Source organism: Henckelia pumila, chromosome 2, assembly GCF_033568475.1.
Source record: "Henckelia pumila isolate YLH828 chromosome 2, ASM3356847v2, whole genome shotgun sequence".
Lineage (NCBI taxonomy): Eukaryota > Viridiplantae > Streptophyta > Magnoliopsida > Lamiales > Gesneriaceae > Henckelia > Henckelia pumila.
In genome coordinates, this window is record NC_133121.1 from 85,664,780 (window position 1) to 85,687,597 (window position 22,818).

The 22,818-nt window shown below is 31.9% G+C and overlaps 1 protein-coding gene and 1 long non-coding RNA gene across 2 annotated transcripts; one reads left to right on the forward strand and one right to left on the reverse strand.

Moving 5' to 3' along the window:
• The first annotated feature begins 316 nt into the window (after positions 1–316).
• LOC140882391 (transcription factor ICE1-like) lies at positions 317–3,578 on the forward strand. Its single transcript, XM_073288372.1, has 4 exons — positions 317–1,618; positions 2,583–2,819; positions 2,941–3,111; positions 3,181–3,578. Exons 1-4 carry the CDS (start codon positions 458–460, stop codon positions 3,262–3,264), a joined length of 1,653 nt encoding a protein of 550 aa, XP_073144473.1. The 5' UTR covers positions 317–457; the 3' UTR covers positions 3,265–3,578.
• Positions 3,579–14,360: 10,782 nt separating this feature from the next.
• On the reverse strand, positions 14,361–17,363 carry LOC140883067 (uncharacterized). The gene is made up of 3 exons (XR_012150315.1): positions 17,276–17,363; positions 16,878–17,208; positions 14,361–14,500 (listed from the first exon to the last, which is right to left on the reverse strand). It is a non-coding gene; the product is annotated as an uncharacterized lncRNA (long non-coding RNA).
• Positions 17,364–22,818: the final 5,455 nt, after the last annotated feature.

Below are 22,818 nucleotides of genomic sequence, written 5' to 3' on the forward strand. Positions count from 1 at the left end.
AATTATTATTTTTTTAACAATAAATAAAATATAAATAATATTATTTATAAGAGATAATATAATTATTTAAATTTAATTATTTGTTTGATAAAAAAATAAGTAATAGACAGAAAAAAAAATATTTCAAAAAAAAAACGAAAAATTGAATAAGTTAAACTATATCAAGATTATTAATAATAATGCTACCGAACAGAACCCGGTAACAAGATAGGATAGATATTTAGTAATTTATTTTATTACATACTTGCCACTAAAAAAATATATATAAATTCGCCCTTTTTTTCTGATAAAGCCAATCCCCTTTTCCATCTGCTACCACCCGTTCCCTTTTCTTTAACGTTCAATTTTTTCACCCTTCGGCTTTAAATTCCTCTCCCGCACTCTGTTTGTGTGTGTTCACTTTCCATTTCTTCACTCACTGGCAGATTTCTCTTACACAAACAACCGACAACAAACTATGTTGTCTAGAATTAACAGCATGGTTTGGGTTGAAGGAGGTGACAAAGAGGAGAAGGAAACTGCTTCATGGGCTCAAAACAACAATGGCGGCTTTGAAAACAAGCCAGATATGGAAATGGGTGCGCTTTCTACATTCAAATCCATGCTTGAAGTTGAGAATAACGACTGGTACACCACAAACGCCGCCGCCGCCGCCGCCGCTGGCGGTGTCGGCCACCATGCCACCATGCATGACATCTCATTCCCGGCGGGTTTCCTCGAAGCTGCTGATAACAATCAGCTACTCTTGAATGCGGTTGATTCTTCTGCGTCATGTTCGCCAACTTCAGCTTCTGTTTTCAACAATCTCGACCCGTCCCACAACCCATTAAACTACTATTTACATCCCAAATCTTTGATACCCAACAACCCTTTAGAGGGAAGCTTTGATTTAGGTTGTGAGGGGGTGTATCTTGAAAATGCTTTGAACAGAAGCTGCGGAATCATGGGAGGCGGTTTCGGTAATTTGGGGGCTCAATCTCAAATGGGTACTCTCAATTTGAGCTCCAATGTTCAATTTGCAGCTAATAATTTACTTCATTTGCCGCAAGCGGGGAGCAGTGGGGTTGGGATTGGATTTGGGGAGGGTCCAATGCAGGGGAATACTTTGTTATTTAACAGGTCCAAGGCTCTTAGACCCCTCGATAATTATGGCTCCAGTGGAGCACAGCCAACACTCTTTCAAAAGAGGGCTGCCCTTAGGAAGAATGTCGACGGCAACAGCGGCTGCGATTTGGGTTATTTGAACTTGGGTGGTGGTGTGAATCAATTTCGAACTGGTGTTATTAATGTGGAGGAATATGATAAGAAGTGGGATTTAAGTGAAAAGAAAAGGAAAAGTAGTAGTGGGGATGATATTGAGGATGCTAGCATTGGTGGTTCTAATTTGAACTATGATTCTGATGATCAGTTGTGGGAGAATACAACTTTGAATAAGCTCGAAGATGGTACCAAAAATGGCGGAAATAGCTCGCACGCGAATAGCACGGTCACGGGTGGGGATCAAAAGGGCAAGAAAAAAGGGATGCCTGCAAAGAATCTGATGGCGGAAAGGCGCCGTCGGAAGAAGCTTAATGATAGGCTTTACATGTTGAGGTCTGTCGTGCCAAAGATCAGCAAGGTATGAGAATTCTTCCCAGCAAATTTCTCGTGAATTAGAACATAGTTTTAGGCATGTTTTAGTTCTTGATATCATTTTTGTTCTCCATGTTTCTTGATTCTTTTTTTTTTTCTTGTTTGCGTTTCATTTCCTCTTAATTTAGTATCTTGCAGTTGTTTGATCATTAATGAGGAGTAGCCATTTTCTATTGGCACTAGCTTACTTGAGAGGCATGCATAATTAAAGTTGTATGATAGCATTAAATTCACTCACATGGAATCTATGAGCTCATTTCAAATTGCATCTTTCAATTTGGACCACAGATAGTAAACGAGATGTCGTTGTTTGAGTGCTACAAATTGAAAGAGTTAACGATTAGTATTTATTTCTTGACTGACATGTTGATTAAGATATTTAATTTGAAGTAAATCTTCCTCTATATTTTTTGGACTTTGTTCCTACCAAACCAGCATGAGGTCCCATCTCCATTATATCATCTCTCCCTATCCTTTCTGTTCTATTTCAAAATTCTAGTGTTCTGGTGCTCGTGCTTTCATTAAGATTAAGAAGGAAGAACCCTTAAAAATCAGTGTATTCTCCTATGCCTTGAAAGAGTGAGATTAATGTTGTATCACTAACTGTCAATTGCTTTTATTGGTGAACTTTTTTCACTGCAAATTTTTAACCAACCCAACGGCCCAGCGCTAGATCACCTGTTGTTTTTGGAAACAAAAGTCTTGAGTTTAAGTCGCCACGAATGTGTGGTTATAGGCTTTTTTAACTATCTGTGTACTTGAGGGAAAAAACAAAGAATGTCGAATGGAGGTTTATGCATAACATTGTTTCTGATTACAATTTTTTGAGAAAATTCGTGGCTAAAATTCGTGATCGATTTTACAGCTTGAGATCAAGGAATCTCTTGATAACATAAATTTCCATTCACCAGCTTAATTGCTGACATACTTTCGATACTCTGGTTTCGTAGATGGACAGGGCTTCGATACTGGGGGATGCAATTGAATACTTGAAGGAACTTTTGCAAAAGATAAATGATCTCCACAATGAGCTCGAGTCCATCCCTGGTAGCTCTTCAATGACACCGTCCACTAGCCTCTACCCTTTGACACCTACGACTCCCGGCCTTCCCACCCATATTAAGGAGGAACTTTGTCCTAGTGCATTTGCTAGTCCGCTTTCCAGCCCAACTGGACAACCAGCAAGGGTACGTATGAGTAGTATGCTTCCTTACAATTTGATTCCAAAGCATTTCAATTTTTGCCTTTTTCTAGCTCTTGGGTTGTAAAGCATTAGCATACTGACACACAATTCGAAAATTACTACAGGTTGAGGTTAGGCTAAGAGAAGGGAGAGCGGTGAACATCCATATGTTCTGTGGCCGCAGACCGGGCCTTCTTCTCTCAACTATGAGGGCCATGGACAATCTTGGGCTCGACATTCAGCAAGCTGTTATTAGCTGCTTCAATGGGTTTGCGTTGGATGTTTTTCGAGCTGAGGTATCCATATTTTCGTGAAAGGCTTTAACTTATTTCGACTGTCACTTATTCGTTCTTGCCATTTGTCAGCAATGCAAAGAAGGCCAAGACCTGCATCCAGATCAAATCAAGGCCGTACTATTGGAATCGGCCGGCTTTCATGGGGTGGTGTGAATCCCTTTGATGTCTTGAAGTTCAGAAGTGGTTCAGATTTTGAGCCAGGTTCCCTTTTTCGAGTGATGATCATTTGCAGACCCAAGATTTGCCTGAATCAGCCAGTTTCATGCCCATCGCCTTCCATAAGCTCGCTTAAGTCGACCCGCCATTTAGTTTATGTTTCTTCTTCTTTTTTATCCCTTTTTTCTTGTTTTTGTTGATGTAAGTCCGAAGAAATGTGCAGAAGCACTAGAACTTTTATGATTTTCATTCCAGTTTGAAAATCCTGTTATTCATCTTTCGCCTTCGGTTTCCATACAGCATATATAGTTGCAAATCTAATGCCCTTGTTGATATACATAACAATGCATGGAAATAATATTGCATGACAGTTTGAAGTAGTAACTTTATCAGCAATACCGAACATTAATGGTGAATTGATAATTTTGGTATTATAATTGGTATCAGAACTAAGGTTATACACATGTTAGATAATCATTAATTATAAGTTTATGTAATTTATTCATGTGATCATTCGAAGAGGAATTGTTGGGGGGAACTAACAACTATTTATATTTGCTGTGAAGTTTAAGTCAGATACACTAATTCGTGATTAATTGTCATATATAGTTTTTGGTAAAATAAATATTGAATTTAACAATAAGGCCATGTACTAGATATTTCTAACAATTTGGATCGACTAATTTTGTTGATGAGGATTAATACGCAATTATTAACAAATCTATACAATGTTTCTTTTTTTTTTTTTTGAAAATTGCAAATTTAGTTTTATATGTTTGTCACTTTGCGATTTTGATCATTTATGTTTTCACATTTCAGTTTTAGTCCTGTATGTTCTGATTTTTGACAATTTTGATCCTTTTTATTCAAAAATTCTTACGTGACAATGTACATGTTAGCTCCACATCAGCACTGAATTGGTGTCACATCAGCGCCACGTCAGAGAAAAGACTAAAATGCCAAAAAAATAAAGATAACAGACTAAAATTGAAATCTAAAAATATAAAGGACTGAAATCGCAAAGTGACAAACATACAGGATCAAAAAAACTATTTTTTTTTTAACGAAATATTTTTTTTAAACGTAATTTTACATTTCGAGCTAAAAATTTTATCACCATCTCTTTCTTACGATAAATATCATGCATCTCATTGGTGAATATGACAGGTGTGCAATTGGCAACATTGCCTTGGTGAATTAAAATCGTGCTTCACAAATCACAAGTAAATGACAGTTACGTTATTTTGTTGTTTTTTTTTTTGGTTTGCCTATTTTTATTCTTTTAGTTGATAGGATTTTCCACTTTCATGACATGAACTCTTATTAGATAATATATCATGTAAATAAACTCTTATGATTTCAAAAAAAAAATTTATCACGTAAATTTATTTCGTTCTCAAAATCAATATTTAAGTATATCAACATGACCATACTCTTTTGAGAATTTCCTTATTAATCTAGCCATGTGAAAATGTTTATCTAATCTAATCTAATCTAATTCTAATTCTAATCTAACTTAAAAACTGGGAGTTTAATTGTCAAATATCCACTTTGTCTTTGTGTGAACATTAAAATGGTGAGAGTTTAATTGCAGCATGCCTATTTTGTCCTTGTGCTAACATTTAAAGAAGGTGAGTGAAATTATCTTCCTCTTAAATGCTTGCCTCTTAATTTATTGTCATGTTAGATGAATTCTTTATCCTACAAATATTTTTTGTCTTTCATTGTTCAATTTAATTTTTTGTCATGCACTCTTCGATTTATTGTGTAAATATAAAATAAATTGTGTTTTTAAGTAATTGTCAAATGTCCACTTTGTCCTTGTGTGAACATTAAAATTATGAGAGTTTAATTGTGGCATGTCTATTTTGTCCTTGTGCCAATATTTAAAGAAGGTGAGTGGAATTGTCTTCCTCTTAAATGCTTGCCTCTTAATTTATTCTCATGTTAGATGAATTTTTATCCTACAAATATTTTTTGCCTCTCATTGTTCAATTAAATTTTTTGTCATACTCTCTTCGATTTATTGTGTAAATATAAAATAAATTGTGTCTTTTTAAGTTCAAACGAATTGTCCTTATGTTTAAATGATTGCCTTAAATTGATGTTTGTATCCACATTCGGGAGTTTTTATGCATCCACTAAACTTTTTTATTTTATTTTCACTAAATTAAAAAATTATTTATTCTATAATAACCGTGTTTAATGGAGATTGAATGAAAATTAAAAAGTTTAGTTGTCATCATTTGAAACTTAATTGGATAAAAAAAATAGTTGATAGCATAAAAATAATTAAAATAATGGTAACAATGTTATCAATCTTTTATTTTAAAAAATGATTGCATATAAAAAAATACATTATTAAAATTCAATATTTACAATATAATATATGATTTTTTTATTTAATAATATTTAAGTAACTTTTTTAAAAATCAATAATATTTAGGTAACTATATTTTTTTTATTAAAATAATTAGTTACGTATAATAACTTACCGATAATATCATAATAGTAATAAATTTATAAATAATTTTATTAAATAATACAAAAAAATTAAATAAAATTTACCAAATATCTAAAACAAAAAAGTATATAAAATTTAGCAACCAATGTTTGAAACTTAAATTTAACAAAATATGGGGTAATGTATTTTTTCAATACTCAAATAAAAATTAATAAAAAATATATATTAATGTAAAATTAGTTAATACTATAATGATTAATGTTATAATAATTAATGCAAAAAAAATTATTTAAAATTTTATAGCATAGAAATTTATAATTTATTTGTGGTGATTTGAAAAGTAATTATATAAAAATATTTATTTACAGAAAAATATTAATATAATTATGATTACGTTATAAAGTTTTTATTAAAAAATAAAAAATATTTAACAAATACTTTAAAAAAATTTAAAATTTAGTGATAAACTGTAAAGTTTTTAAATAACATGATAGAAGATAATAATAAAAATATTTAACAAATACTTTAAAAAAATTTAAAATTTAGTGATAAAATGTAAAGTTTTTAAATAACATAATAATAATAATAATAATAATAATAATAATAATAATAATAATAATAATAATAATAATAATAATAATAATAATAATAATAATAATAATAATAATAATAATAATAATAATAATAATAATAATAATAATAATATGTTTATTATAATTTACATTGTTTAAGTTAAAAAACCAATTTATATATAGAAAAAAATTAAAAAGAACAACTACTTTGTGAGATTTTTAACCAAAAACAGGGATGATTATAATATTGAAGTAAATTAAAATGTTAGGGATTTTGAGATTGATTAAATATGGGAAAGATGTAATGAATTAATTCTATCTTTTCTATGTTGTTGATTAATTATTTTTTCTTGACAGTCAACAAGATGAACTTGGATCGCTTACATGTACTTGCATCGATCTCATCATGTCATTTTTGTCATGCTTGAAGGTTTTCTTAGAAACCTTTGTCGTTTAATTGGGTTTCTGGTAAGAATAAGTTGGACTTATCGGTTACTCCAATAATTCCAAAATTTGTTCAAATTAAAGATATGTTGTCTCTTGTTCTTTTATTCCGTCAAAGTATATGGTCGTATAATAATATATTTTCATTCAATTCTTTCGACAATCGGTTTTACAATAATGTATTTTTTTGTTGAATTTGGGGTATGTAACGTTGTAAGATTTGATGCGATGAAATTAATTTACTTCTCTTTAAAAAAAAACTTCAATATATAATTGTCTATATTAATATCCATAATTTTAAATATTACGCCACATCTTTCATATATAATTGAATTGTTTAATTCCGATATGTATTTCTAAGTTTGTTATTATAACTTATTCTTTTTCATTAATCTATTTAAACTAATAATTATTTAACATGTATATCAGTTTGAAATAACTTTTTAATTTATTAAAATACATAGATTTTACTTATTTAAAATTTAAATCATTTTAATTCTTACATACATGTATTTGCATCTATCTGCTGGCTTCTTTATATACCATTAATTTTTTAAAAAAAATTTCATTTTATTAAATCAAAAACCTTATGTTTGAATTTATAATATATCTCTTCATGTAAAAAAATATTCAAAAATATTATTTACAATTGTGTAAATATAATTTTTGAATAAAAATATATTAATTTACATAATAATTGAAAATACGAAAAAAAAATTAATAAATTTCAAAAGTTAACAAAAAAATTTAGATTTTATTTATTGAAAAATTTAACGTCTTTTAATTCTATGGGCAACAAATTTTTATGATTTTCATAATAATTTTATTAAAAAACTTATAATTTTAATTTGGTTTTGATTTCAAACTATTGTAAAAAAATTAATGACTTAAGAAAGTATTTAAATCTTGTTCGAAGAATGAAAAAAAAAATTCTTAAGATAAAAATGATAATTAAAAAGTGAAAATATAAAAATACATTTTGAAGATAAAAGAGAGTGAGACGAGACGAGACGAGACGAAACGAAACGAGACGAGACGAGAAAGAAAGAAAGAGAAGGAGAAAGAGAAATTTTGTATGTAAATCATGAGTTTTAAAAATACATCTAAATCTTTGGGTCGGATCAAAGAAAATTGTAGATAATTTATAGTTTTACTTTATGTTTTTTTGTTAATGAATTCAATCAATTTGTTATCAGTTTTGAATACTGGTGGACTTTTGTAAGATTTTTAAAAGTAAAGATCGATTATCAATTCAATTTTTAGAACTCTAGGAAAATCTATTTTGAATATTGCTAGAATTTTTTATAGAATACAAAGTCCGGATTGAATACCCGTGAATTTTTAAAATCTACAAAATTAATTAAAATTAATCAAATTTCCTATATTGAATATAACTTTAAAATAATTCGACTGGTTCACGATCAGATATCTTTCTTATATGACAAGTGTAATTAAATCAAAGAAAGCATCAATTAAATTGAAAATAAAGCATTGTCGTGGTACAAGTCTTGCAGTAATTGTTACAAAGATGTTATCAAAACTTATGGTGGATTTAATTGCAAAAATTATGTCAAGATCAATATAAAAGACGTCAAAAGATACTCACCTATGCTAAACTATATATAGATTCTTAATCAAAAAAAATTAATTATTGTGTATAAATTCTCACAATTGATTTTTCATGTACCAAATAACAATAATCATCCAAGATCAAAGTGAAATGTCTAAATTAAGTGACATTGTTTGAAGAAACATTGTAGTGTCATTTATTGGTTGTTTTATTGAGAAATACACCGACATGCACACTTGTAAATTAATATAAAATATTCATTCTAATATTTTTATATTTATTAAACGTATTTTATATTGTAGCGACCATATACACTTGAACAAAAAAACATACTTTATCACCTAAGAAAATAAGATCACAAGTTTTTCTTTCAAATTAGACAATTCCATTTCATATAAAAATGTGACGCTATAAATAATTGAAGATGGTTTTGAGAAACCAGAACAATGAAAGACAAATGTTACAGATAATTAGAAACAAAATACTCATAAAATAAATAAAATACAAACTGAAGATAAGAGAAGAACAAACGCAAACAAAACAACAAAACCTTATAAAGAGAATCAAAGTCATTCATCTCCAAAAAATTTATCGCAATGATTCAAGATGACGAGAGGATTGGTGATTTTAATAGAAGAATCAAGAAACTCAAACAAAAAAACAACATAGTCATGATTAAAAAGTAAAAATTAAGAGGCAGAAAAAATTTATAATACTTTTTAATATCGAAAATTTAGAATGAACACCATGCTTTTTATTCAAATTTCAATGGACAATGAAAATTTTGTTTTCTCAAATAAATCTACATAAATATTTAATTTCTTTAAATTCTTATAATTTCATCTTTTCAGATCGTATAACACGTGCAACGTACGTCCTACTTACTAGTTTTTAAAATAGCCTTCTTTGGTATATTATACTAAAGAACGTTGCACACACATTGCATGTGTAATGTTGCGTGAATATTTTATAATTATTTCAGCTACATATATATTTAATAATTGGAGTGGACGATTTTTGTTGAATGTGAGTAGAATGGATGATTCAAATTTTTTTTTTTGACGAAAAACTTGTAATCATAATGAAATCAAGAGAGATATTTAATTACAAGATTTATCAACAAAAAAAAAAAAAACTACCCCGCACCCAAACAAATGGGGAAGGAGAGGAAATGACAAAAGAAACAAGCGAATGAGCTACAACATTAGCTGATTTTCGAACGTGTCTGAGAGAACGAGTAACAGCTGGACCAAGTAAATGGTTGATATCTGCGGCAAGAGCATCAGCATAACTCTAATCCTCTTTTGTCCTAGTGACTGCTTGCACTGAACAAAAGAAAGTCAGATGAAGGTGAATTTGTAGATGATTTTTCCTCGCTGTAAGCAAACCGCCATGAATGGCCTCAAGTTCTGCATACACAATAGAGGGCGGTTTTCGAATCCTTCTACCAAACGCTTGAACAGGTTGTCCCTCGTGATTTCTGACCACTCCACCAATAGCAAAACCGTTGATACTTTCATTATAAGCAGCATCAACGTCCAAACGAAGGAGATGGAGAGGAGCAGACCATGAGCATGGAGACTCGCTAGTCTCCAATCTTAAAACAATATTGAGAGCCCTTCTCGCACTCTGGAATTCCCTTAACAATGCAAAGAACCAATCAGTGCCTCCCAAACCTGCTCGAGAATCTTTGTCATGCACAAGGCGAAGACGTTCAGTCCAGATGGCCCAGGTACACATAGCAAACAATTCGAACTTGGGAGTTCTCAAATTGTCGCGCATCCAATGGCATACATCCCACACATCAAGGTGCCGGACTTGTTTAAGCAACTGCCAGAACTCTGTTTCCTTCCATCTAGATTTAACCACCGGACAAGAGAATAAAGCATGACTTGTCGTGTCATTATGGAAGTGACAAAGTGGACAGAATCCTTGCACTGGAACATGGTGGGAACGCAGATTTGCTTCCGTAATAATTATTTGATTTAGGACCCTCCACAAAAAGATACACACTTTCGGAAGAATAGAAAGTGCCCATATAATTAAACTGCCACCATTTCATAGAGTGCAAGGCCGAGCTAGATTGAGGAGGTGCAAAGAATTCCATTTCTGCTCTATATCCGTCTTTCACTGAGTAGTTCCCCTTTGAATCAAAAGCCCAGAAACATTGGTCTTTAGTTCGGCCCTGGGATAGAGGAATAGATAAGATTTCATCCACCTGGTGAGACACAAATAATTGGTGAATCAGAGACTCATTCCACATTCCATTCTCGATAAGAGTATTCACAGTGTCATAGTCAGCAGTAAATGGGGGTTGAGCTAACCAAGCTTCTTTACCATAGATCCACCGCTCTCGTGTGGCAATTTTCGAGCCATCACCTACATGCCAATTAAAACCCTTTGCAAGAAGAGGTCGACTCCAGATAATGGACCTCCAAATATAAGACGGATTGCAACCCAGGGGCTAGACATAATATCTTGATATCTAAAATATCTCTCTTTAAGAACTCGAGTCACAAGAGAATCAGGCTTAGTGATAATTCTCTAAATCTGCTTCGCCAAGAGAGCCTTATTAAAATATTCCAAATGACAAAAAAACATACCACCCATGCATTTAGGCTTGCAGAGAGACTTCCAAGATGACCAATGCATTCGTCTTCTACCACCCTCCATTCCCTACCAGAAGTTAGAACATACACGTTCTATTTCCTCACAATCGATTTAGGGATTCTAAAGCAGGACATAACATAAGTAGGGATCTCTTGTAGCACGGATTTAATTAGAGTCTCTTTTCTCCCTGTTGAGAAAGTTTTATTCCCCCAGCCTTGAGTCCGGTTTACAACCCTCTCAACCAGGTACCGAAATTGTAACTTTTTATTTCTGGCAGAAGACACCGAGAGCCCCAAATAAAATTCATGTCCTTGAACCATAGGAATACACAACAGAGCATTAATCAGATTCTCATCCGTATTCGGACTAAAAGATAGAGAATATTTCTCAAGGATGGTTCAATTTTTAAGAAAGGATGTGATGATACAATTGAACAAATATCCTGGTCTCACTTGTAGACCAAAAAGAGTTGGGAGGTTCTCATTTATTATATATAGTATAAACAATATAGTTTTTAATATTTTTAAAAACCTAAAATACTCTTATAAATTTACCTTATTCAATATCAATCAATTACTTAGTGAAATAAGAATTATTTAGAGGGATCTTTGTTTCCGGAACATATGTGGAAACCCCTTTTATCTGCAGATGTATGTAGATGTGGGATCCGTGAATCTCAGAATAAATTCATTATTGGGATGATAATCCGAAATTCTCAAGGAAGTGTGGTGGGTGCTGAGGCTCGTTTTATAAGACAGCCAGGTTTGGTCAAGGGTGATGAATTAACTGTCATTCGGGTATGTACGGATTTTTGTTTGAGTTAGGAACTTAGGGGTTCACTAACGTTTGCATATTTTTAGATTATCTTTAGACAATATGATTATTATGAAAATCCAATCTCTGTTGGAATCTCAAGAAATTTTATCACTTCAACATATGAAAAGATTGGTAAGTAAATAGGACTGCTCGTCTAACTAGCGAGAACGCACACACATTCATTGCGTGTGTAATGTAATGAATGTAAATTGTATATTGTATATATCATTAAATTTTTTAAAATATATGTTTTGATTATCATGTTCTACAAATTAAAGAGGCATAAAAAGTAATAACATAATTTTTTATACTCTCGAGCCACTTACTTTAATTGATGTATGATTCCAATTTGGAGAGCATCAAAAAATTCAAAACAGATTTATACTATTATTTTAAAAGCTATAAATCATTTTCATAACACAGTTTTTAAAACTAAAAAATCCCCCTATTTGCAAAATAGGCAAGAGAAGTAGTTAAAACAAAAAGACGACTGACGAACAAATTAAATGTGAACTTATTCTTACAATTGTTTCTATGTAACAAAGATTCCATAAACTAATATCTCAACTATCAATTAGTGGAATACCCTCATCATTCAACATACAAATAAATCATGTTCATTTGAATAACAACATATTCCCAATTAATTCATGGTTGAAGATCATATCAACGCTCCCCAGTAGTTCGATAAAGAAACATTTGAGGCTTGAGCGCATAATTCATAATCAAACTGTTGTGAGGGCAGGATTTTTAATCAATTATCATCCATGCAATAGCACTTTGTTGTGCGATAGCTTCTAATATCTCTACACAAAGAAACCACATTTGGTGAGAAAGTAAAATTACAATATGTGCTTCAAACTACCATAGTAAAACACCAGTTAATAAAAAAGAATTGAAATCTAATTAAGAACATTAGAGATAGAGTATATATTATCAAAAGAACAAACAAATCAAATCAACAATTTCGTGACCATTGTCACGTAATTTGATAATATAGAGAACAAACAAAAGTAAGAATATTTCTTCAAGTATTGGTGTATGACCAAGCCACTTTACCCAATCGCTTTTCGACACAAACCTCATTAATACTTGAGCTCTGCATTAACACATTCTAACCCTTAATCTGAAAGTATTTTATGTAATTAGATCGTTTAAGGACTCTTGAATGATCCATTCAAGGAGTGAAGGATGAAACTGAGGATGGTCAATGGAAGGGAAGATTGTATTCTCTGAAGCAAAATACAAAACTTCAAAGTGAGGAAACAATAGCGACCTTCCAAAATAATGAAGTTCGGAAATGATTTCAAGAGAGACTGAAGTTGCATATTCACTAGTGTTTTAAACCATAGAAATAGAACAAAAGAATAAGTAGGATGGTACGGCTCCATTTTTCAAAAATTCACTCACTCTAGACCTCCATATTCTCATCATTCTTTTGCAAGACCTAATTTCATCAATGCTTGAAACATATACTCTTCGATATCTTCCAAAACACAATGACAATGAAATTCTTTCGAGTTCATATTAGAAGATGATCAAACTATCCAGAAATATTGGTGATTTTAAAAAATAAATATAGATATGTTTGCCTCAAAAATAAAAAAAATGATCCGTAATGAAATACAATCAATCAATGAAGAGTCATGGATAATTATTTGTAGTTTTACAGAAAATGTAGTATTAGTGATGTAATCTACTAATGACATGAGCATATGACCCGTTCCTTTAAATCTCAAAATTTATCTGCTTATTTATATTAATTATAGTGAAATTTTGTGGTGGTGTAATAAAACAGAGAAGATAAGTAAAAATGTTGATAGAAAATACAGACATAATTTTGAAAATACTTACATGAACCACATAATTAACCATTTACAAATAATCAACTTTCTCTTATGTTGGGCTTTGGCCCAACTACTTTATTTTTTCCTAGCCCCAATATACAAAGCCCTTGTATATTACCAACCCTTTCCCCTAATCTGCTTAATACCGTGAGATTACAACAGCCGCTGGAAAAGAACCTTGGTGCGTCCTTAGCTTTCTGCGTGAAACATGGAGCAACCCTTCTTTCCCCTGATTTTGGGCGGCCGTCGCCTTTATGAGCAGCCCTCTCGTCTTATATATGGTATAGCTCACCCGATTGCAAAATGGGCGAGAAGAAGAGTATTTCTTCTACTGAGTGTGGAGGCAGTAAGAGCTGTGAGAGTTAGGGAGTGAGGCAGTGACCTTAGTGTGTTACATCTTCCTTTGACTTTGTGTCTTGTTCTCTCTTTGTGCTTCACCTTTCACCAAGATTAGTTGGGTTTCTTCTGTGAGATTAGAGAGGGCATTAATCTTTAGGTTGGGTGACCTTTGTGGTCTTCGCCTTGGTTCTTGGTGTGAACCGGAGAAAGCAGTTTGTCTGAGTCCCAAAAGTTTCTACCATATCTCGTTGTGTATGTTTATGGTTTGCTGGTTTTTTCTTTTGTTTCCCTGCTTCTTTGGGTATTCTACTTTGTGCAGGTTCTGAATAAAGAAGACAAGAATAAAAGAAGCACGAGCTGGACGATGACGAAAATGGATACCTAACAGTGGTATCAGAGCCATTGGTCGCCGCTGGTTCGTCGTCATCGACCGTTCACTACTCCGCCGCCGTCTGGTCAGTTGCCGCCGCCAAGAGTCGTGTCCGTTGGAATTTGGGTGCTGTCCGTTGTTCTGCCACTTCGGTTAGCCGGGAATCGAAACTCTATGCTCTGGTATATTGGCTAAAACCTCCTTTATCGCTTTTGTAGCGTAGCCGCCGGCCGCGGTTTAGGTTCTGGGATTTTGTGTTGGTAGAACCTAGGATTTATTTTAGTGATTGGTTACTATTGTGTTTCCATTGTATATTTATATCCGTTGTGTTCTCTGTGATTTTGTGCTTTGTGCGACTTTACAGAAATCTGTGTGAAAATCTGTTTTGTGTGTTTACTGTTTTCTGTGTGAAAACTTGTTAGTTTTGCTTTTGTGTTTTTTTGTGTGAAAAAAATGGAATTGACCGGTTATAATCTCCAACCGTTTAATGAAAAATGGATTTTTCAATTTGGCAGCAGAAAATAAAAGGAATTTTAATACAACAAAAAGTTTTCAAAGCAATAAATTTGTCATATTCTACTGATGAAAAGGCTGAGAAAAAAGCTGAAATAAATGAGTTTGCTTATTCGTCTATTATCTTGAACTTGTCAGACTCGGTGTTAAGGAAAGTTGGTAAAATAAAATCTGCTAAGGAACTTTGGAAAAAATTAAAAGAACTTTATACTGAAAATTCGTTGCCCAGTAAATTGGTTTTGCTTGAGAAATTTTTCCGGTTCAAACTTGATTTAGAAAAAGACATTGATGAGAACATTGACGTGTTTACCAAACTAGTTCAAGATATTAAGCAAACTGGAGATAAACATATTGATTAATACACTCATATTGTTCTTTTAAATGCTATTCCTGATTCTTACAGTGTTGTTAAATCTGCTATTAAGTATGGTAGAGATCAGATAACTTTAGATACTATTGTGAATAGCTTGAAAAGCAAAGAAATAGATTTAAAGGCCAATAAGGGTGATAATAATTCTGGAGAAGCTATGTTTGTCAGAGGAAAGTCTAAAAAAAGATTCCAGTCGAGACTCAAGAATAGAAAATGCTATAACTGTGGTGAAATTGGTCATTTCATGAAAGATTGTTCTAGGCCTAAGCAAAACCAAAACCAAAACCAAAACAAAAATTTTTAAAAAGAATATGATGAGCATTCTAATATGGCTTCTTGCCATGAAAACATGGGTGATGTTTTTATGGTGACTGAGATAAGTGATGTGTCTATGGTGAATTCTGTGCATTCAAGTACTTTATGTGAAAGGCTTGTTGATTTTGCGAGCACTTTTCATATGCCCCCATTTAAAAATATGTTTTCTAGTTATGAAGGAGTGAAACATGGTTATGTTTCTGTGACAAATAAAAGATTGTGTCAAGTTGCTGGTGTTGGTGATGTCTCATTGAAGTTTGATTCTGGTTATGTGTTAACTTTGAAGAATATGAGACATGTTCCTGACTTGTGTCATAACTTGATTTCATGTGCATCTTTGGAAGATGTTGGTTTACAAGGTAGATGGGGTAATGGGGTCATGAAAATTATGAAAGGGTCAGTAGTAATTTTCAACGCTGTGAAAATGAAAAACTTGTATGTTTGTCATACTGAATCTGAACTTTGTGTTCGTAGTAGAGTTAAATTTCCAAATTTTCCTATTCTCAAACATGTTACTGCTCCAAATAAGGTGGAGCATTTACCTGTTGAAATGTTTAGATGTTGTCTGAAAATTCTAAACTTTGATGTTGTTGACAGATTTTTTCTGTTTGTGTGTTGTGTTGTAGCTTACTTTGTGTTTGCTACGTATTGGTTGTTACATTAACTTTGTGTTATGTTGTTGGAGCGATGATGATGACTATAGGTAACTCTCTGAAAACCAGTGAATCGGCATTGGGCCAAAAGGTGGAGATTGTCGGGCTTTGGCCCAACTACTTTATTTTTTCCTAGCCCAATATACAAAGCCCTTGTATATTACCAACCCTTTCCCCTAATCTCCTTAATACCGTGAGATTGCAGCAGTCGCTGGAAAAGAACCTTGGTGCGTCCTTAGCTTTCTGTGTGAAACATGGAGCAGCCCTTCTTTCCCTTGATTTTGGGCGGTTGTCGCCTTTATGAGCAGCCCTCTCGTCTTATATATGGTATAGCTCACCCGATTGCAAAATGGGCGAGAAGAAGAGTATTTCTGCTACCGAGAGTGTGGAGGCAGTAAGAGCTGTGAGAGCTGGGGAGTGAGGCAGTGACCTTAGTGTGTTACACCTTCCTTTTGACTTTGTGTCTTGTTCTCTCTTTGTGCTTCACCTTTCACCAAGCTTCGTTGGGTTTCTTCTGTGTGAAAGTAGAGAGGGCAGTAAGCTTTAGGTTGGGTGACCTTTATGGTTTTCGCCTTGGTTCTTGGTGTGAATCGGAGAAAGCAGTTTGTCAGACCCCCGAAAGTTTCTACCATATCACATTGTGTATGTTTCTGGTTTGCTGGTTTTTTCTTTTGTTTCACTGCTTCTCTGGGTATTCTACTTTATGCAGGTTTTGAATAAAGAAGACAAGAAGAAAAGAAGCACGAGCTGGACGATGACGAAAATGGATACCTAACATTTTCTTATGAAAGCCTTTTATCAAGTACTTGAAGATCGGTCATAATGTAAAAACATTCTTGATTAAGTGCTACTCCAAATTCGTATAGAAACTTCCCAATAAAATCATTGATAAAGTTTTGATGCCAATGAGTGATATAGGCTTCTTTTTAATATTTTATCTCCATTTTGAGAGCATTCTATTGATAAATAATGCAAAAAATTAATAAATTAATGCCATCTAGACGATATCATCTCGTTAATTAAGATGGAACTAAATAGCAACTGTGATGATTCAATATCTGCAAATAAATGAAGAATTTCGTTAAATATCAAGGAATGGGAAAAAGGTGAGAAATTAAAAATTACCTCTAAGCTTCCAGATCCGTAGGTTTCTTCATGATATATTGTCTCTATTTTCTTTCTCTTGACTACTTTGTTTATGCTTTAGACTGATTTTTGTGTCTACGGAGAAAATATTTTTGCTTTGGTTGACGGAAGCAAATGTTTTATGACGTAAAGATTGATAGTTGTTGCTTTGTGAACAGAGATAACGACAAAATTATCGTTAATCCTACATAATATGGTACACACTAAAAAAAAGCTACTGATACAAAATGAGAAACAATAAATACAAAATTTATCTGCAAACATTTTATCAAACATGTTTTAGGCATAATATATCTATTTCATCACATCTATACTATATATAAAGCAAAAGCACCTTAGTGGTCTTTTGATATGACCTCCCTTAAAAAAAAATTTCTAAAAGAAAAATCCACACAAAATTATCAAATTGCAAAAATAAATAAATAAATAAATCAAATATTTGAAATATATAAATTTATATTACATACACACATAACATAATATTTGTGTATAACATTACACACGTGCGCGATGTGCCTAGTAATATAATACGACGGAGATAAATCGGAAACTGTTGGTGGCGTACTGCAAAAACCAATATAGGTTCAATTCTTACTTGAATTTATGTTCGACAGTAGCACTTCGTCACCATAAATCTCTTATTAACAATGTTAAAATCACAAACCACAAAATCCATAGCCAAGAAGAGAAAATCGAAGGAAGAATTCACACCAAATGGCTCATCCATTACCATACGCAATAAACCTGTTTCTTTGCCATCTCGCTTTTTTGGAAAAAATTTGAAAGAGAGAAATGTGATAGGTGAAGCTTGGAAGTTGAGAGATTTGTGAGAGAAGGAAAAATGGATTTATTGATTGATAGTTTTGGAGAAGAGAATAGCAGGGACGATTTTTTACCTGTGAAGAAAATTTTTATTTTTACCCCTCTTACTAATAGGGGTGTTCATTCGGGCGGTTTGGACCGTTCGGTTTTTAACCGAAATTATTTCGGTTTTTTGGTTTTTTTTAAAAAAATATTTTTAAACTTTTTTTTTTCTTCTAAAAATCGGTTTTTGAAAAAAAATTAAAATAATTTTTTTTAAAAAAAACTAAATATTTTTAGTTATTCGAATAATTTTTTGGAAAAAATTAATGGTTAAATCAAATATTTGTGATTTAATACTTCGAAAAATATATTTGAAAATAACTGCACAGTCTGCACTTAGAAAAAAAAATTGCTTACGTTTTTAATTTCAATAATAATAATTTATGAATTTATAATATATAATGCAAATATGTGTATATATAATATAATAAAATAACTTCATTAATTTTTAATTATTTCTATTTCAAAAATCAATATGTTTTAAAATCACTAAATCAATACATTTTTCAAATTGAATCCACAATTCAAGTATGTTTGAATAATTAGATAAATAATTAAACCAATTATGTTTTTTTTTTTAAAGAACGAAGGATGACTTTTGTTCTTTTAGTTTTTCAATAAAATTAATTTTATGGGCACACAATATTGATGTACATATTAATTGATTGGTAAAAAAAATTCAAATTCAAAAAAAAAAAAAAGCAAAAAAAAAAACGATTTTTCAGTTCGGTTTGGTTAACCGCGAAAAAAAATCGAACCGAACCGAACCGAAAAACAAAAAATCCGGAAATCCGAAAACCGAACCGAATTTTCGGTTCGGTTTTCAGTTTGAATCGAATTTTCGGTTTCGGTTCGAATCGGGCGGTTATCCGAACCGTGAACACCCCTACTTACTTAGCAAGGAAGAATGACTAATTGGAATTCAGAGAAACATGGAAGTTGGCTCTGGTCGTGGGATTGTGCACAGAAAACTGATACGTGGAAGTTATTTCCCTGTTCATTTATCAGGTCAAGACAACCCAGGTGTTAAATTTTAATCTGAGGCCATACCAACCTACCGATTTGGTTTTAGGAGGACTCAAACTTACCGTCTGTTTGGCAACCTGGATTTGACGGGATTTGGATTTCAAAATCCCCTTTCTAGTGTTTGGACAGGCAACTTAAAAAAAATTCGGATTTGGTTAGGAATTCCCGGGATTTTATGGGATTTTAGTCAAGGTAACCAAATCCCATGAAAGTTGATAAGATTTCATGGGATTTGGATTTCGAGAAACCAAAAGCATCAACAAATATTTCTATTCTATTTGTTATCCTTTATTTCCCAGAAAGACGATAAAAGTGATTCAAAGCTTCCCACAGATTTATTTATAATTCTCTTTCTGCAAGTATTAGCTAGTGAAATCACGATGTTTATGACATCATTTATTTTACCCGTGAATAAAATTTTGATTCTTTTGTAGGCGCTCATCACAGCTCGCATCGCCTCGTGTAGATTGAGGTGTGATAAAAAAAACAATTTAATTCACGGTATGTTCCAAGTAACATGGGTTTAAACTTTAATATTGTTATTGTTTCTGAAATTCTTGCTACTTGAGGGTTTGTCACTCTCTATGCTAAATTATTTTGTAAAACAGATTGCAATAAGTGTTAAGTTCTTTGAGTTGAAGAGTCGTGGTCTAGAATAGTACTTGGCAGATAGCACTAGACCTGGCCACGGGCCGGTTCCGGGTCGGAACCGCCGGGTCCGGGTTGGTATTTTACCAACCCTTAACCAGCCCGCCCTTGGCCGGTTCCGGTCCGGGTTGGTGAACCGGCGGTTCCGGTCCGGATCAACCCTTGTTTTTTTAAAAAAAAAATTTTTTAAAAAATTTTACAATTAAACTTTTAAAATCTCTATCAAATATTTCATTATCTCAATAAAAAATATATAAATTTATTAAATAAAAATATATACATTTAAACTTTTAACATCTTCTAATATTATATTTATTCAATAAAAAATATATCACATTTCAACTTTCAACATTTTATATTTAAAACTATGTCTATCTCAATAAAAAAATATATTATATTTATTAAATAAAAAATATATTACATTTTTTATATTAAAAATTATATATATTTCAATAAAAAATTTATTACATTTATTCAATAAAAAATATATTATATTTCAACTATCAACATCTTATATTAAAAACGAGTAAAATTCATTTTGATACACGAACTATTGATAAAATGTCAAATTGGTACATAAACTATTGAAAATGGTTTAATTGGTACATAATCAACTTATAAAGTCAATTTTACCCTTCACCTACATTATTTTAAAGTCTAATATTTTTGTTAAATTAAAATAAATACACAAATTATTTTTAAAAATTATTTTATTCATACAATTATAAATATAAATTTATATTTATTTAAAATTTATATATAAAAAAGAGATCGTACTCATTGTACGAAATATTATAAATATTAATTAATACAAACATGTACATACACACATATATATAACAATTGATGAATTATATATTCAAAAATAATATATATTAAAAATATATAATAAAATATTTTTTTTTCTGTTTATCTATGTTATAATATTATTATTTATATTAATCAAATTAAAAATTATATATGTGTGTGTCTTTCATTTATAATTTATAAATTTTACGTTGAATGTTTTTTCGTATAATGATATATAATATTTTTTTTATTGTATAGTAATTAGTAAATATGAATTTATATTTATACTTGTGATTAATATAATAATTTAAAAGACAAAATATGTATATAGTTCAATTAATCAATTTAATAACAATATTCAATTTTAAAAAAATTTAAATAAAAGGAAAAATTGACTTTTGAGTTTGATTATATACCAATTAAACCATTTTCAATAGTTCATATACCAATTTGACATTTTATCAATAGTTCATGTACCAAAATAATTTTTACTCTATTAAAAACTATACCTATCTCAATAAAAAATCTATTACATTTCAATTTAAACATCTTGTATACAAATTTATTACATTTAATTATTTTCAATCACAATCTAATATCAAATGATCTAATGACCTAGTGGCAAGAGTGATGCCTCAATACCAATTGGTATCCAACATGTGTAGGTTTTAAATATATTATTTAAAATTTTAACAAAATAATAAATATATTATTTAAAAATAGGCCTTCCCGCCGGGTTGACCCGGGTCAACCGCCGGTTCGGACCCGGGTCAAAACCGCCGGGTCGGCGGGTTTCAAAAGGAAAAACCGTGACCGGACTGGCCATTGGCCGGTCCGATCACGGTTCCGGGTCAAACCCATTGACCCGGTTAATCGGCCCATTGACCACGGGCCGGTTTCGAGTTTGACCCGGCCCTTGGCCAGGTCTAGATAGCACTCGGTAGAATTGAATTATTTACTGTTTTTCTTTGTGTTTTATTTTTGTTGAAAAAAATGCATTATGCTTTTGTGTACTGTGAATTTATTTTATTACACTGTTAATGGTCCATGCATTTTTATTCCACATAATGTTGAGGTAATGTTTTTATGTGTTATTTGTAAAAACTCTTGAGTTTCACGTCTATATTTTTATGAATTCAATTTTTAACACTTGTAAAAAAATTCTGGATTGAATTAGTTTGATAATACGTATATGTTTATGACATATAAAACCAATTTGTTTGTGTAGGTCATTGAATCGATGTTAGATTTACGCAACCATTTTCATATTTTATATATATTTTTTTATTTTATAGATTGATAGAGTCAAATAATCAACTCGACAATCACAGAGGATAGTTATAACAATAGTAGCTTGTGTTACTTACTTGAATATGCTATTTTATAAAAATAAGAGCTACATAAGTAGAATCATATCAGAAAAAAAATTTGAAACAGAAAGCATCTTGTAAATGGGAAGCTGATGGTGAACGGAACACCAAGTTATTTCATAATATGGTGAATCGGAGGAGTTCAGGTAATAAGATTCACCGTATATGGGAGGGCGGAATTGCTTTGGAGAATCATGTGGATATTCAGAAGTCAGGTGCCAGATTCTTCGAAACTCTTCTCACTTGTGAAGACACGACCCTTAACAAAGCTGATTGGACTTTTAATCTCGGAGGAGGATAATGGGGTGTTATTGGGAGATATCTCTGAGAATGAGGTGTTCGATTGTATTAAGTCTTTACATGCTGACAGTGCGGCTGGCCCTGATGGATGGATTGTTCGGTTCTACCCCATGGGGTACGTGTAGGCATGTGATTGGCCAATTCATGTGGGCCCACATGAATTGGCCAATCACATGCCTACACGTACCCCATGGGGTAAAACCCATGGGGTAGGTTTACCCCATGGGGTAGGGTCGAACGAACCCTGATGGATATTCTGCAGGGTTCTTTCAACATTGTTGGGATATTATTAAGCTTGACTTGTTAGAGGCCATTCAGGAGTTCAAGCATGGGGTGCCTTTGCCTAGAGCAATTATGACTACGATTATTATTCTCATTCATAATATGGAGAATGCGTAAACATGGGCAGATTTTAGGCCGATAAGTCTGTGTAATGTGATAAATAAAATTATCACTAAGCTCGTAGCTATTCGCTGGAGGCTGATTTTATCTAGAATAATTTCCCCTACCTAGAGTGGATTTTTG

What these genes read in the sequence shown, in the direction of transcription:
- LOC140882391 (XM_073288372.1), top strand. Translation starts at nt 458, where the DNA reads ATGTTGTCTAGAATTAACAGCATGGTTTGGGTTGAAGGAGGTGACAAA. An exon ending in TCGTGCCAAAGATCAGCAAG is followed by an intron (nt 1,619 to 2,582) that starts GTATGAGAATTC and finishes CTGGTTTCGTAG; the next exon opens with ATGGACAGGGCTTCGATACT. An exon ending in TGGATGTTTTTCGAGCTGAG is followed by an intron (nt 3,112 to 3,180) that starts GTATCCATATTT and finishes GCCATTTGTCAG; the next exon opens with CAATGCAAAGAAGGCCAAGA.